The 15253-nt window shown below is 56.7% G+C and overlaps 1 protein-coding gene across 4 annotated transcripts in view; it reads left to right on the top strand.

Annotated features, from left to right (window-relative positions):
• RALGDS (ral guanine nucleotide dissociation stimulator) overlaps positions 1-15253 on the top strand; it is a 62486-nt gene that overhangs the window by 29913 nt on the left and 17320 nt on the right. For 3 of the 4 annotated variants that reach the window (XM_054220499.1, XM_054220498.1, XM_054220497.1), the window contains exon 1: positions 6199-6668. The exons of the other annotated variant lie outside the window; for it this stretch is intronic. In XM_054220499.1, coding sequence (XP_054076474.1) covers positions 6483-6668 — 186 coding nt within the window. In that variant the 5' untranslated portion in view covers positions 6199-6482. Of the gene's footprint in view, positions 1-6198; positions 6669-15253 lie in introns of those variants that run through there. 4 annotated transcript variants of the gene reach the window in all.

The following is a 15253-nucleotide window of genomic DNA, read 5'->3' as shown; positions in this document are numbered from 1 at the left end:
CTTTCCCACCCCGGCTCAGGAGCCTGGCCAGGGAGGGCACTTGCTGCTCCCCGGGGGATTTGCACTGGGGTGAAAGGGGGTTTGGGGAGGGATGGGGCTGCTCAGCCCTACGCAAAGCAAAGACACGAGCATCCCAAAGCCATAACGGCGGGTGATGCTGCTCCCTGTTCCATAGGCAGTCACCAGCTGGGTGTTGCAGTACGTACTATGCGTATTTATCAGAGTGGTGTTTTGGACTGAGCTAGCGCACAGAAAATCCAGCACATAACCTCCCTCGCCGAAGGCTGTAGTGAGGGGAATGTTATGCCCGGTAAATTCCTTGATAGGTTGAGTTTCTTTTGGGAAGCGATGCAGCTGGGAGGCAGATGGACTTTGCTTTGTGCATCTGCACAGTCGCCAGCCGCTCTGTGTCTGAGCACGGTGGGACAGGGGCTGGCAGGGCTCGGGGTGCCCCCCGGGAAGCGAGGGGCTCGGGGTGCTGCGCTGGCGGCAGGGAAGTGACTGCAGCTGTTGGGGACTTGTTGAGGGACCCTGCGAGGCTCGGGCTGCTTTGCCAATGAAACCGCCACCGCTGGACCTTGCCCAACATCAGCAATAAGATACGTGTTTCCAATATATAATGAAATCTCACTATGTCATTTCATTTTTTTGGTAGATAAGAAGGGCTGTTTTGATTTCAGAAAGGAGTTTCCTCTATCTTCAGGGGCTACACCCATTCCCATCTTTCCCTGCCAATTTTTGTGGCTTCATAACCTTTCTCCTCCTCTCTACCGGTGATTTTTCTTTCCCCAGCTGTTGTGCAGGGGACCCATACAAGCAAGGATGGAAATTAGAGTAACTCTGAGCGCCGGGGAGACTTGAACTTGTCGTACGCTGATCGCTAAGCAACACAGAAAAATGTTTTTCCTGTTTTTCTTCCGGTTACAAGCACCTTAGGTGGTATTTGTTAAAAGAGCTGACTGAAACGTTCTGGCAGAAAGGTGATAGGGAGATAAAAGCTGCCTTTAAAGACAAACAGCTCAAGAAATAATAGTCTTTACCAGAGGAGCTCTGGCGTGTCTGCGGCATGTCAGGCTTCAGCAGCTTAATGCCTGCTGAACTCGGCACTCGGGGGAGCGCCGCGGCCGAGAAGCACGTGGAGAAGGAGAACGCTGCGACCCGGAGCCGCAGCTGCAACTCCCCCTCGATGCAGGGATGGTCTGTAACAAAACTCGCTGGGTATTTTACGATCCTCTCAGAACAGCGAGCTCTGGGCAAGCTTTTGTGTTTCTTTTGCTGCATCCCCCTGCCACCAGTGCCCTGCAAAATGCTGTAAGGTCTCTTCGTGCTTTTCACAAGATGGACCTTGTTGTTTTGGACTTTTTGAGCGTATTTTGTTAGTAGTTATATTTTGCCTCTTATTTTTTCTGATTATTGTCACTGTAAATGGCTGTGCAGCACTTTGCTGCGAAGGAGTCAAGGCACCTCACCCCAGAAACGCCCACACGAAGCGTGCTGTGGGCTGTTGTTTCTTAGAAAGTGTCTTGATTCCCCCAGCCCCCCCACGTTGGCCTTGTTCTGCAGAGTTTTTTAGAGGTCAGCAAGCTCGAAAACCAGAGCTTTGTGTTGTTACTTGCTGCCCCGATGCAAGATGCTCAAATACTACGCCCAAATGGATGGCATGAGAAGTAGGATCCAGGAGGAGTATTCCTGCAGGCTCTTGAGACTTCAAGGCTTGTGGCATAATTGCATCGCCGTTGCTGAGCTTCAGGAGCCGGCAGTCTCGGCAGGAGATGCCGTAGCCCAGCTGTGCACAGGGGCTGCAGGAAATGAAACACAGAATAGCTGGATGGAGACTTTTAGATCCTAATTGCCTGGGGATTTGGTGTGCTTCCTTTGCTAGGAACTGACAATAATTAGGAGCTTGCCTTGCTGTGTTAGACATTTGGCGTGTTTCAGAGAGGCTCGGGGAGAGCTGCGTTCCTGAATTAACCCGGCACTTAATCGGTAGCTGCCCATGGGGGGCTGTTGGGGGGCAGGGGGGGGTTGCAGCTGGAAAACAGGTGCCAGCAGCAGAAGGGGCACAAAGTGCAGCAGAGCCTGAGTCAGCCTTCCTCCTGCCAGCACAAAGAGCTCGCGGTGCCTCACCGCAGGGAAACGGCTCCAAGAAACACCCAAAACCTGGAGGCAGAGCGAGTGATCCAACTACCCTGGATCCAAAACACTTGGCGGAGAATTTTCTAAAATCCATTCTTCCTGTAAGCTGTGGCAAGTGGTGTGTGGCTCACCCCTAAAATCTGGTTAAATAGGGGCATTGATCGTGTTTGCAAGTGAGAATTGGGTCTGTGAGGGACTGAGGGCTGGCTGTGATCTCTTGGTCCCCAAATTTTTGGAGCAACTGGTCTAATCTGACATCTCTATACAGATTGTACTGAACGGAGCGTTGGCATCATTTTCCCTTCTTGCACAAGCTTGGAGGTTTTTTTCCTGGTCCTGAAGTGGAAGAGATAGTACTAATTTATTATTGTTATAAAATAATCTTCCAGTTGAGCCTGAGCAGTGGAAATGAAAGTCTTTCAAACTAAAATCTGAATGCCCAAAAAGTTTTGATGTCAGTGCAAGTATAACGAACGGCCTGACTTTTAGTTAATAACTCTTTTCTATCCATAGCGCTTTTCCTCCAAAGTACCTTACAAACAGTGACGAAAAGGGCTTCCCCAGCCCCTACAATAGAAGGAAGTGTTATCGTCTCCATTTTATAGCGAGCGGCCTGACACAGAGCTCTGCGGGGATTTACCCGACGCGCCTTGTGAGTTGGTGCCAGAGCTTGGGCCAGAGGCCAGGTAATGTCGCAACTCCCACATAAACCAGCCCGGTTCCCATCGGAGGCTGGGGTTTGGGTCCCGGTTGACTCGCTTGTGGAACAGCGAAAGCTGGTGGTGCGCGATGCTCCCAGAGGGGCTCAGCTAGAGGCCGGGGGGGCTGATTCTTGGGGTCTTCTGTGGTCGGGGCTGAGATCAGCTTTTTTCAGTTCTCTGCTCTGGCATCTCTCCCGCTGGAGGTTCACCGAGGCTCAAAGGAAACACGTGTTCGGGACGCGTGGTGCCGGTGTGTGCCCTCAGGGTGGTGGCAGGAGCACTGAGGGTATTTGCAGGCAACCCGACGCCGTGCAGGAGGCGGCAGCCCCTGTGAAAGCGTTTCTGAGTGGTGCTTTGGGGCGGGCAGCCTGGCTCGCTCAGCCCGTGGCCTGATGGAGGGGGGGGCGGGGGGGAGCCCCAGCAATATAGAGCACGGGAACTGGGTCACCGTGAGTTTTGTCCTATAGGAAATATGCTGGAAAGCCCTTCTCGGAAGTGGAGCAGTGAGATGAAAGCGAAGGAGGGCAGTTGCTGGGAGGGCTGGAGGATGGAGCTGAGGGGGATGCTCAAAGGCTGCGTGTACGAGCTTGTACGTGCTGGGGAGAGACGACTCGAGGTCCGCGCTGAGCCCTGTTGTTAAGAAACAAACTAAGGTCTGAATCTGCGGGTGCTGGCCCAAATGGACTGAATCGGGAAACCAGCTGAGAGTTTGCAAAAGCCCCTCTGCGCTACCCACTCTGCATCACTTGCCGCGCGGGGAAGCCTGCGGGCTGGGGGCTGCGGCAGAGCAGCGTGGGTCTGTGATCTGTAGAGGCTCCGCTGTTGGCTGTGCGGGCTTGTATTTATTCAGCCAAGCGCCGATTGCAGAGTGGTGAAAAGAGATGGAGTAAGGGGTTTCCTGCAGCACCCAGTTCCTGCGCCCACCTCTGCTCCTGCGCCTGCTGAAGTCGATGGGACGTTTATAGCTGACATCAATGCAAAATGCTGAGTGTGTTGTGAAAAGCTCTCGCCGAGTTTGCCAAGTGTAAATTAACGATACTATTTTTTTAACAAGTCACTCAATCGTTGGTCATTTTCTTAAATCCCTTGCTTCTGGAGTCACGTGCATATAAAATAATTGCATTTTTCCAACAATTTCTAGTCCTTCAGGGGTACAGGGGAGAAACCTGAGGGTATGATCTGCATGTTCCCTTTCGGCTCTGTGCTTAGAGGTAAATAAGTTATTTGTTTTGAATCTCACGATTTTCAAGGGCCTGGCCCCTGACGGCTGAGTGTTTGGGGTTAGCTGCGCTGAGCAAACATCCTGAACTTGGGCTCCTGACCCCGCTTTGAGGGTTTTGCTTTTCAGACCCAGAAGGTTCCCAGGAGAGGAGAAAGGAAACTGGCGGGCTATTTTTAAACCCTCACAGTTGCCTTCCTGCCTTATATTATTTATTATCCATTATCAGAAGTGTTTCTCCCCTGAAACCGTCTTTAGTGGTCAACCAAGGGACCAGTGAAAATTGCCCATCAAACAGAGCTGCATCTTTCTGTAGAGGTCAGACGAAGCTGGAGGATTTTCAAGGGCTTTGCCAACTGAAAATGAGTAGTGCTTTTATTTATTATGTGTACTCAGCCAGTGCCAAGCAGTTCCAGTGATGGGCCATAATTTCACTGCCCTAAGAGATAAACACCGAAGAAAAGCGTGGTCTCCCTCCCAAAGTCCATCCCTACAGCCCAGAGAGGTAACACCGATTTCTGCCAGAGAACCGGGCGCTGCCTCCCACTTCTGTATGTACCGAGTGAAACAGTGCGTGCAACCGATCTCATGTCATAGCACTTCTTGCACTGTCACGCGGTTGCTGCGTGGCGCGCCGGTGAGTCTAAGGACAGCTCTGTGCGGAGCATCGTCACATCCTTGCTGCAGCGGAGGCAGCTCCGGTGACCTGACTGGCACTGTGGGGAAACCTGGGCAGGGATCAGGGACGCGGCTCGGTGCCCGGGCAGTGTCAAAACCTGCATCGCCTCCAAGAGAGCATCCCGAAGGCGCGGGGCTGCCTCGGGCAGCACAAGGCCCTGGTGCAGGGCTGGGTCCCCTTTCCCAGGGTGTCCCGGGAAGTTCCCTTGACCCTCTGCCGCTCCAGATAAGCAGGAGAATAGCCCACATTGTCCCCGCTCATCTTCCTGCCTGGTAAACTTTCAAGTTTGAAGCATATCTCATCCCTGGCAGCTTTGTTAATCCTTTCCTGCCCGGGCAGGAGCTGCCGGTGCCCTCGGCAGAGCTGGATGTGTGAGCCTCAGCTCCGTGTTCTCATTGGAAATAAAGCCGCGGGGCTGGAAGGCCCCGGGAGGGTGATGTTATTTCAGCTGCTCGGGGAGCTGAGGCGTAAAAGTCTGGGTTTTGGTGTTGTCAGCAGCAACTGCCTGGACCCTGTGATACAGTTTATCGGCAGCGTGTGAGGAGGGGAAGGGAAGAGCCAGGGGAGGGTGAGAGCACACTGCGCTCTGTGCGGGGGGATGATGAATGACAAAGTTTTGCCCGTTTCTCTTTGCCTCTGGAAACAAAATTATGTTGAGGGGCTTCAGCATCACCTCAGAGGCTCAGGGCCTCTTTAAAGCGGGATCTGCAGCCCCCCTGTCCCCCAGGCTCATCTCGCTCCCTGAGCCCCTGCGGGGCTGCATGCAGCTGCCCTGGTCCCTGCCGCCCCTTTGCTGCGCATCGGGGTCCTGGCACAGGGAAGGGGTCAGACCCTGCTCCCGGCACTGACTCGCTGCGGGGCTTCGGTCATGTCCCTTCATCTCCCTGGGGGACGCTGGCTGCTGCCCCCACGCTGACCGTGACCGTGTCACCCCATGGAGTCCCCAGCTGTGGAGTGCGAAGGGATGGGCAGTTCTCTGAACACTGCGGCACTGTTGGTGGGGGCTGAGCTCATGTCATAAGATAAAACTTGTCTGTTCAGACAAAAACACGTGCTGTTAATATTCACGCACTTGAATTTAATACTTTTTCTTCGGGTGGTGGTGTGTGACCCCCAGTCCGAGGTGCTGTCTGAACACCTGGTGAGACAAGGTGCCTCTTCCAGAGCCGCTGTCACCTGTGTGGCTTTGCTCCCCCCTGCCCCGAGCTAAAACCCCGGCCCTCGCCCCTCCAGCTGGCTCTCCAGCGAGCGTTGCCCCCCTTTCCCCATCCCGGTGCCCCCCCGAAGCCTCACTCCTCCCGGCAGCTCCCCGTCCCCGCCGCTCCCGCCCGCGTCTTTGTGGGGTTTTTCCCAGCTCGGCCGCCTCCCGCGGCTCCGTGTCCGCCCCCCCGCGCTCCGGCGGGGGCAGAGCCGAGCCGGGCCGGCCCCCGGGCGGGCGGAGGCAGCGGGAGGAGGAAATCCAGTGCCTGGTTTTGCAGCCTGGCCGGCTCCGTCCCGGCCCCGCGGTGACATCAGGCTGCTGGGCGGCGGGGGCGGCTGCGGGCTCCCGGCGCCTGCCCCGCTGCTGCGGGCGCTGCCGCCTCCCGACCCCGCCGAACCCTTCCCCCTGCGCGGCCGGCTCCCGATTCCCGGGAATCCATCCGTCCGTCCCTCCCGTCCCCGTCCCGGGCATCCCCCCGGTGCTCCTCCCCGGTGCATCCCGGGGGCGCTGGCGGAGCGCGGCGCGGGGGATGCGGCGGTGCTGCCCATGGTGAGCCGCCGGCGGTCCCCGCCGCACCATGTCGCCGCCGCGGCCGCCCCCGAGAGGATGTTCGAGGGCTGCCGGCGGGCGCGGAGCCTCTGGGGCGGCGTGAGGCTGGAGGTGGCCGGGGAGAGCAGCCCCGTGGTGCTGCACAGCTTCACCCAGCTCGACCCCGACCTGCCGCCGCTGGAGGTGAGTGCCGGGGAGGGGGGTGGTTGGGGGGCATCACTGCTGCGATGAGTTTGGGGGTCTCAGCCCGCTGCACAGCGGGCCCCAGGGTGTCGCCCCTCTCTGTTTTGGCGTTCTCCGCCTCGCTGGCGGGCTGGCTACAGCAGGCCTGATGTTTGGTAAGGGGATGGCTGTGGGTAATCTGCGACACGCAGCACTCTTTCGTTTTAATAAATGGGTGGCCCCTGCTCAGTCTTTTTGCTCCGTGTCCCTGTGCCATTGACTGGCAGGCAGGCTGCCAGGCTCTCTGCTGGGAGAAACCAAAGAGACGCTCTCCCTCAAGGCAACCGGGGAAGGGGGCCAATTGCTAAAACCGGGGGATTTTAATATTTTATTTGAGACTCTGGCTGCTGGAGGCAGGAGTCTGCTCAAATCTGAGCTGCTTGTAAAGGCTTCAGGCTTGTCCAAACCACAAAAGCGTCCTCTGGGAAGGTTACGAGCACTGGGAGGACTTTGCTGGAGGATGCAAAATATTTGTGCTTCTTTGGATTCAACCGCGGGTGGTTCAGAGTCGGACTGGTCCCCTGGAGGTCTCAGCCTGAGCGGTTTGTTGATGGCAGTGGCGTGCGGCACCCGAAGGAATCTGAGTCAGAGCTGTGCCTTTTTTCTTAGTAATGGATGATCATCTTTGGCGTGCCAGGAATGTCATTGATTTTGAGCAAATGGTGTGTTAGGAGAAGCCTGGCTGGAGGAAGGTTTTGGTGTTCAGCGGTGGTGCTTTAACGGCAGGGTCTGAGCGCTGCGGGCTGGTGGTGCAGGGGTTAATATCAGCAAGGGTCAGCCAGTCTGGCTTTGCTGGGATTTAGAGCCAGCTGCAGATGTGCTTCTCTGCTCTGGATGCTTCCCGCTGGAGGCGGGGGGAAACACCACTAAACCCTTTTGAGTTACTCTGCAGATATCCGGGGAGGGCAGCCAGCATTTCAGGGGGCGATGGCTCCTTGTCCCGGTGCTAAACAATCTACCCCATAACCTGCGATGGAAAGTCTTGGTCAGCCAGGGACGGGAAGGGATTATCTCAGGCTCCGGCTGTATCGGTTCACCTCTGGCCTGGTGGCAGGGGCTCGTCAGCTCTGCCGAGAGTTCATGAAAACTCCATCCAGCTTATTTTTCCCCCCTTTCCCCTCCCTGCTTCTCTCTCCTGGGGGTGGGCGTTCTGACATTGTTTGGAGTACATCATCTGGTTCGTGTTATGCCTGGCAGGAAGTCCAGCCTCTCCGGCCGCCGCACTCCGGGAGGCCGAGGGGGCCGCTCTTTTGGCAGGGAGAGCGAGAGGAGTGGGGAGGAAAAGAGGGGGTGATGCAGCGCGATGCAGCGCGCTGCTCCTCTCACCCTAGGCGAGAAGCTTGACACGCATGAGCCCACCCGTGCACCCCGGCCGGAGGAGGCTCTGGAGCTCAGGAAAGGTTTGGCAGCATCTTGGGTGATGTGGGCTGCAAAGGAAAAGTGAGGTGCTGAGGGTGGCTTTGTGTGGCCCCCGCCGGCGCTGAGCAAGCCCCCACTCACCTGAGCATGGCAGAGAGAGACGGCTGCCTGACAGACCTCCTCTGAAGTCGTCTTTGCCCACGTTTCTGCTCTGTCTGTGGGTCTGTGCTGCGTAATGGCCAGAGCACAGTCCCAGCATCTGACCGCTTGGGCTTTCCTCCCAGCCCTGAACGACTTGCAGACAAATTCCTCCTTTCTCTGCACCATCCATTTGCAGGAAAAGGTGCATCCCAGAGCTGGGTATGGTGACCTGCTGTCTCCTGAGCAGCTTTGAGATGCTCGGAGAGCTGCTAAGCTCTAGTGTGTTCTCGTGCAAAGGGCTCCCCGTTGCTCTCTAAGTCCCCCCTGGATGGGTTGCGCTTGCCGGCATTGCAGTGCACGACTGGGGAAAGGAAAAAAAAATAAAAGAGTGTCAGTGTTGTGACAACTGTCCTGGCAGCAGCCTGGCGTGGTTATAATGCTTGGGTAGAGTTACTCTGCAAGATGCGCGCTAGGAGAAGAAGGGAGATTATTTGAATAAGAAACCCCCCAGAGACCATCAGTGTTTTGCTAAGCCCCGGTAATAGCCCCGCAGCGCTGCCGCTGGTCCCTGGGACAGAGCTGGTTTCAGTGGAACTGGGCCAGCTTATGGGGTGGATGGTCAGGTCCCACAGGGAATAGAGGATCCCTGGAAAGCTGCTGGGCAGGTTGCAGGGAATGTGGATCTCGTCTTCCACTCCTCGGGCTGAGCCCCTGCGGATGTCAGCAGGGCAGACCTTTGCCTGTATCCCACAGCAACGGTATCGATCTCCCGGGCATCGCTTTGAGGTCCTGCTCGAGGTCTCATGGCCACGTGCTGCCAAGTGCTCTCGCCCTGATTTTAACCATAGGGAACGGAAAACTTAAGCTGTCTCAAGCGACGGACCGGCTTTGCAGACCTTTTGCTTTGACCTTTCCAGTTCCAATCCATCCCAAATCAGCAGCGAGTGTCCATCCTTCCTGTCCAGTGGCAGCTGCAAAGTGAATTTGGTGGTCCTCCTCCTGGACCTCCTGGTCCTTGCTGGATGAGCAGGCCATGGACCCCCCTGCAGATGTCACAGACTGAAGCGTTCATGAGGCTGACATTGCCGAACCTCTAGATAAGCGCCTGGGATGACAGATCCAAAAAAGCTTACGTCCTTGCTATTCTGGCTCCATTTGTTTTCTGAACAATTAGGAGATTTTCAGTTGCTAAATGCATCCTCGAAAACTTGAATTGCTCAGCCCAGATGCTTTGGAGGTCAGTGCTTGTTCTTTACAGCCGGGAAGGAGGCAAGGGAGGGGCAAAGATATTTCTTAAAGGCCATTTTCTTTTAGCTTCCTATGGTGCCTTTGGAAGAAGATCGTTTTCTCCCAGCCTGTTCTCCTCCCCCAGGCACAACCTGATATGGCCCTTGCAATTTGCCAGATGAACATCATCTGTTGGTATTTCTTGGATGGGGACCTACCTTCTGGCTCCCTTCCAGAAGGGTTTGGAGCCGGCAGTGAGGCCGGGAGCAGGCTGAGATGCTGATTGTTGGTGGCTGCTGCAGGATGGGAATAGCAGAGGTGGGAAGGATTTTTTAATTATTATTTGATATGGTTGGAGAGAAGCTGGAGAGATGTTTCTAAATGTGTTTGCCTAAGGATCCTCTTACTTGGAGGCTGCCGTGCCATGTTTCCATAGGGATGGGAAGCCTCCAGCATTGGGATCTCGCTGAGGTTTTAGTGGATTCAGTACCAGACTGGCAACCCTGGAAACTGAAATCTTTGTTTATCCAGAGACCAGATGGTCAACAACCCCCCGCCCCGGGCCACCCCCATGCCCCGGCTTCACTCCTGGGGTTCCCTGCAACGGGGGAGGCAGGAGGTCCCGTGCTGCAGTTTGGGGCGTTCCAGCCCCCCCCGATCACACTATTCCTCGTCTACAGCCATCTGTTTCCTAGCCGTCGGGGTGGGATTATGGGGCAGGGGCAACCAAGTGCAATCTCTGAGGATTTCCAGGGGAAAATTGCCTGGATTTGGGGTGCGGCGAGCAGAAAGAGCATCAGGCCGGCTATGCCTGCGGGGACGGGTCTCACTCCACTGGCGCTGCCGTTTCGGAGCTGGGGGGGTTGGCTGTGACCACACCACAATGGGGGCCAGAGCACTGTCTATTTTTAGGGCCACCTGAGTTGGTCCGGCCGTGGAAGGGACTTCACCACTAGCGGCTCCTCCATCACCCTTCCCGGCTCTCTAGTCGCCAGCCGCTCTGTCCCCTGAGGCGTGTGTGATTGAAGGAGCAGGGGGCTCATTTAGGTCACCCTAGACCACATTTAAAGGCTGGGCATCCCCTGCTTGTACTTTCTCTAATGCCGTTATCTCCAGAGCTGCCTAGTGGCTTGTTTTCAAGCGGCTGTGTTCCTTTTATTTAAATATCTACTTGCGGCAGGGCTGTTTTAGTTCTCAAATATTTCCTCATCTCCCACGGACCCAGCAAGAGGGGGGAAAAAAATGCCGTTGCTAAGGAGCGGGATTTGGATACAAAGCTGGCCGAGCTGCTGGCGGGGGGCCCGGGGGGCTCCTGCGCAGCTCGTGGCGGGTCAGAGTTTGTGCATCCCTTCGGTGGGACGGCACCTGCGGGGTCTTGGGTGGGGGTGGGTCAGGATTTGGAGCATCGCTTGGGTTTGGGGAGAAAGAGCTGAGTTGTGGGGCTCATACCCTCCGTAGATTAATTTGTTTGTCCCGCGTGCGGTGCTGGGTTAGACCCGGCAGCAGCATCCTTGGCCTGTCCAAAACATGTGTCGTTTGCTGCGGGGGTCTTTGGGGCCTTCATTCTGCAGCGGGAAGCATCCGTAGGCTGAAGGATGAAGCTGGCATGAGGCCTCTTACGAGGAGGGACTTGGTGCCCAGGGAAACCTGCTGAACATCACACGGAAACTGTATTGCAGCCTCTGGCTGGAGCGAGCCTGCCTGGGAAAACTGGCAGCAGGGGAAGAACCGAGCTGTTTGGCTACTTCAGTTGTCGGTTTGTCTCGCTCCTGTCCCCGTGTGGGGACTCACCTGCACATCACGGCAGCCCCAGCCCGCCTGGCTCGCAGAGCTTCCCTAAAGATGCATTTGGACTTTGCTCCGGAGTCGTTAGGCAAAGAGAGCGCTGAGCTCCGGCACGGAGTAGTCCCGGCCGCTCCCCGGGGACTCTGCCTCCCAGGCTGGCCTTCTGGATGGAGACAGGGGAGGGGACGGGAGCAGGGGCAGAGGCGCGAGGGAGCTGCACCGCGAGCCTGCCCTGAGCCCACGCCGGGGCTGCCACAGGGGTGGCTTTGCTCGCGTGTAATCTGGTGTTTGCAGAAGGGCTTTTGTGGATGGGCCTTTTGTTCTTTTCACACCTGGGAACAGCTCTCCCAGAGGTGAGAAGTCCTTTCCTAAACCTCTGCGTGGGCCATGCCGCCGCGTGGGCTGTGGCGAGCAAACAGCGGTCTCTTTTGGTTACGGTGAAGTGACAACTCTGCAGCACCTGAAACCTCTGTCCCTCCTCAGCTGATTTTGTTTGTTTTGTTTTTATGGTGTTATGCAAATAAACTCTAAAGTCTTTGGTTATGTACCTGGGGCTGCGTTGGTACAGGTTCTTACAGGGCAGCGCTTTTGCATTAGGTAACCGCCGAGAGTTTCTCTCCAGCATACCTGAGGGTCAGGAGTTATGTGACAGCTAAATGTCAGTGGAGATTAAGCGCGTGCAGAGGCACATGCGTGGCCCATTTCACTTGCATAGCTTGACAGCAGTGGGTTTGTTTTCATTGCACGGTTGGTATTTCGATGAGCCCTGCTGTCAGAAACACGCTGGGATGGGGCAGGGCATCTGCCCGCTCTGCGCGTGGGGTGCTGGGTGCCCGTGGAGCGGGGCCGGTGGCCACGGCTGCCTGGCGAGCCCCGGGGTCGGCAGAGGCAGGATGGAGGTGGCTCCAGCTGCCAGGCACCACCCGAGTCCTCCGAGCTGACAGGGGAGGAAAAAACTTGCTTTAACTTGCAAACAGAGCAGATTGGAGAGGAAACTCATCGGAGGCAACTTCATCTGGAATGCTGAGGCATTATTTTTAGAGCGGCTTTTCTGTCGGCTAACCACACTTTAACAAACAGCAGCTGAGCTGAGGGCCTGTGTGGAAACCTGCTTTTCAAAGGGTTTTGCTACCCGTCTTACCAGAACTTCTTTTCATGCGATGGAGCAAAACCACGCGGCCTTTCCCTGCTCTTTGCAGTGGTCGGGTCTCCATGGAGACTCGCAAGCCGAGAGCTGTGCGAGGCTCCCCACTCCGGCCTCCAGCGTCCTCGTTTGTGAAATGATGTGTTTGGTTTGGGTTGGCTTCTTAGAGTTGGAAGTAATTTCAGGAAACCATCGTTTGGCTACGCTGGGCAAAGCGAAGCACGTTGCCCGAGACTGGCAGGGTCAAAACTCAGCTGCGGGAAGTGAACGAGGATGCTGAAGCGCGCACCTTCGCGTGGTAGCGGGGTTCGAGTCCCAAACCTCACCTTCCAGTTTAGGGCAAAACCCCAGAGATTTTGTTCAAAGACACTTGCCTAAAAGGCTCAGCTGGTGGCCTGCTGCTGGCTAGGTCTGGCCCTGTGCATCAGAGCAGCAGCAGAGACAGTGATCTGCGGGCACTGGAGGATGTGGGGGCTGTTAACTGGGGCCGATGGTGTCACCCCCATTCCTCCAATGCTGCAACCCCAGTGATAACTGCAGGCTTTTCGGAGCAAGGCTAATGCTTGGTTTGGTTTATCACCTTAAAGCAGCCCAGCTTTTCTCCAAACGTTGCTATTTGTTTGCTTTTGGTTCTCTTTTTTTAATGGATATTTGGTCCCAGCTGCAGTTCTGCTGGTCGGGACCCCTTGGCCGGATCCCCGCGCTGAGCAATGCGGCGGCGGTGCCCGTTGCTGGTGACTGTCACTGGGATTACTGGGTTTCTAGATGATGCCGTTTACTAGATTCAGTCCCAGTTGCGACAGTGGGAACTGGCATTAAGACGGGCCAGGCTGGTCCCTCCCTCGCAGCACGCTGGGGGTGACTCAGAGCGTAGCTATGGCTCACGCCAGTGTCATAACAAACACGTATTCCCTGAGGTGCTTCTTGGGGAGGGGGGGGTATCCCACAAACTCCATCTCTCCCTGTCCTCATTCCTATGGATTTCAGCATGTTCCTCAGCAAAACTCGGCTGTGAGAGGATGGGGCTGTTTGAGGCTTGGCCTGTCTTAGTCCAGGCAACATCAAAGGAAAGGAGCCGGGAAGGAAGGTGGGCACCTCTGCCCCCTTCACACTGATGTTGCCCCATGGTCATTGTGCACATCATCGTGCCCCCAAATCATTTTAAATGGGAGGGCGAGCTGCAGGGATGCTCAGCTGCAGCTGGTGATCCCGGGGGATGAATGGGGCAGGGTGGCAGGAACAGACGAGTCAGGGTGGGAGCGTGCCTGTGCTGGAATCACGGAATCTTCAGAGTTGGAAGGGACCTCTAGAGATCATCTAGTCCAACTCCCCTGCTAGAGCAGGATTGCCTAAACCACATCCCTCAGGATGTGGGCTCGCCAAAGTGCCATGGGCAGGGGGATCAGGCTTCCTCGGGTGGTGTTTTACCTGCTGTGAAAGAGCATGAGGGAACGCTTGCCTGCAGACGCCTGCAGTGACCCAGTGATGGGCTGAAATCCCAATGCCCGATGTGCCCGAGCAGATGCAGGTGCGCTGCTGCAGATGCTGGTATGTCTCGTCATCAGCCATTGCTGGAGAAGGGCTGTGTCTTCGGGAGAAAACATGGTCCCACAAGTCTGTGCTGAATCAGGGTCGGTGGGAAGGCAGAACAGCCCTGCGGGCAGCTGCCTGCTCCCTCCCTGCCACCCCCGGGGTCTGGCTGCCTGCAGGTCCCACTCTGGCTGATGCTTGGACGTGGTCCACGGCAGGACCCTCACCTGCAAGTGCAGGGCTGAGGGTGCGAGGAGGGAACTCATCCCACCATCCTGGCTGCCTGCGCCCTGCCTGGACCCACGTTCCTCGTACCACAGCCGCTCTCCACCCTCTGGATGTGCAGGATCTGGCACACCCAGCTCTCAGGGCAGGGCTCGGGTCCAAATCTCACTGCTTGGGTTCCCGGTGTGCATGTTCAGGCACTTGACAACAGCTGGATTTTTTTTTAAATTTTTTTTTCAGTTGTTTTCTCCCCAAAGGTGCCAATTAAACTTAAGCTCTCACTTGCTTTAGCTGTGGAAATCAGACTTAGTTGACTGAGCATCCTGATTGCAGGCCCCCCAGGTGTCGGCTTGTCGACTCCTGCCCCTGTACCTGCTTGTGTAGCACCTCCTGCCTCGTGTACACCTATTTGAGTAATGCTCGGAAGGTGAGATTTTCTTGATTACAAAGCAAAAGTGCTTGCTCTTCCCCCATCCGGCTTCCCACAGGCGCCCTGGGGAGGGGAACAAGTAGGGGTCCATGCAAGAGGAGAATCTCTCCCAGCCCTTCCCCGGAGCGAAGGGGATGCCCTGAGACCCGCAGCTGGGATGCGGTGGGACACGCTGGGGTGGTGGGTGTCAGGAGAAGGCTGGGATCAGCCGGGCTGAGCTCGGCGCGGGGCAGCCCGGGAACACACCGGCAGCAAATGGAGGGCTCCTACGTCATCCCGGCCGGGGTGGGAGTCGGGCGCGAGGGACACGGCCGCAGAACAAAGGCTGGCATTTATTGCTCCCGTCCTTTCACCGGCAGCCCCTCGCTGCCTCCCCGCGCTGGATTGTTCCTGCATTTTCTCTGCTTCAGCTGTTTACTGGGTCACCCTGATGCAGACACGCACACAAAGAGCGAGCCATCCGGCGAGGCTGTGCCTCTGCCACCGGCACCACGAGCCCCTCTCCGGCCCCGGAGCACAGTGGTGCCATTGAACCGGGCTGGGAGAGAGCCCGAGCCTCTGCCCCCGGGGTCAGGCTGGGCTGGGGGCATCCGGAGCCCCCCCGGCATCCTCCTCTGCAGAGACTGGGGAGACGGGATTTTCGGGAGGGGGACCCGAGAGGTCTGGGCTTGTCGGCTTTGCCCACGCTTCCATCGCACCAGCTTT

The sequence above is a fragment of the Rissa tridactyla genome, chromosome 14 (assembly GCF_028500815.1).
Source record: "Rissa tridactyla isolate bRisTri1 chromosome 14, bRisTri1.patW.cur.20221130, whole genome shotgun sequence".
Taxonomy (NCBI): Eukaryota; Metazoa; Chordata; class Aves; order Charadriiformes; family Laridae; genus Rissa; species Rissa tridactyla.
Note: the sequence above shows the minus strand (reverse complement) of the source record. Positions and strands in the feature narration are given on the sequence as shown.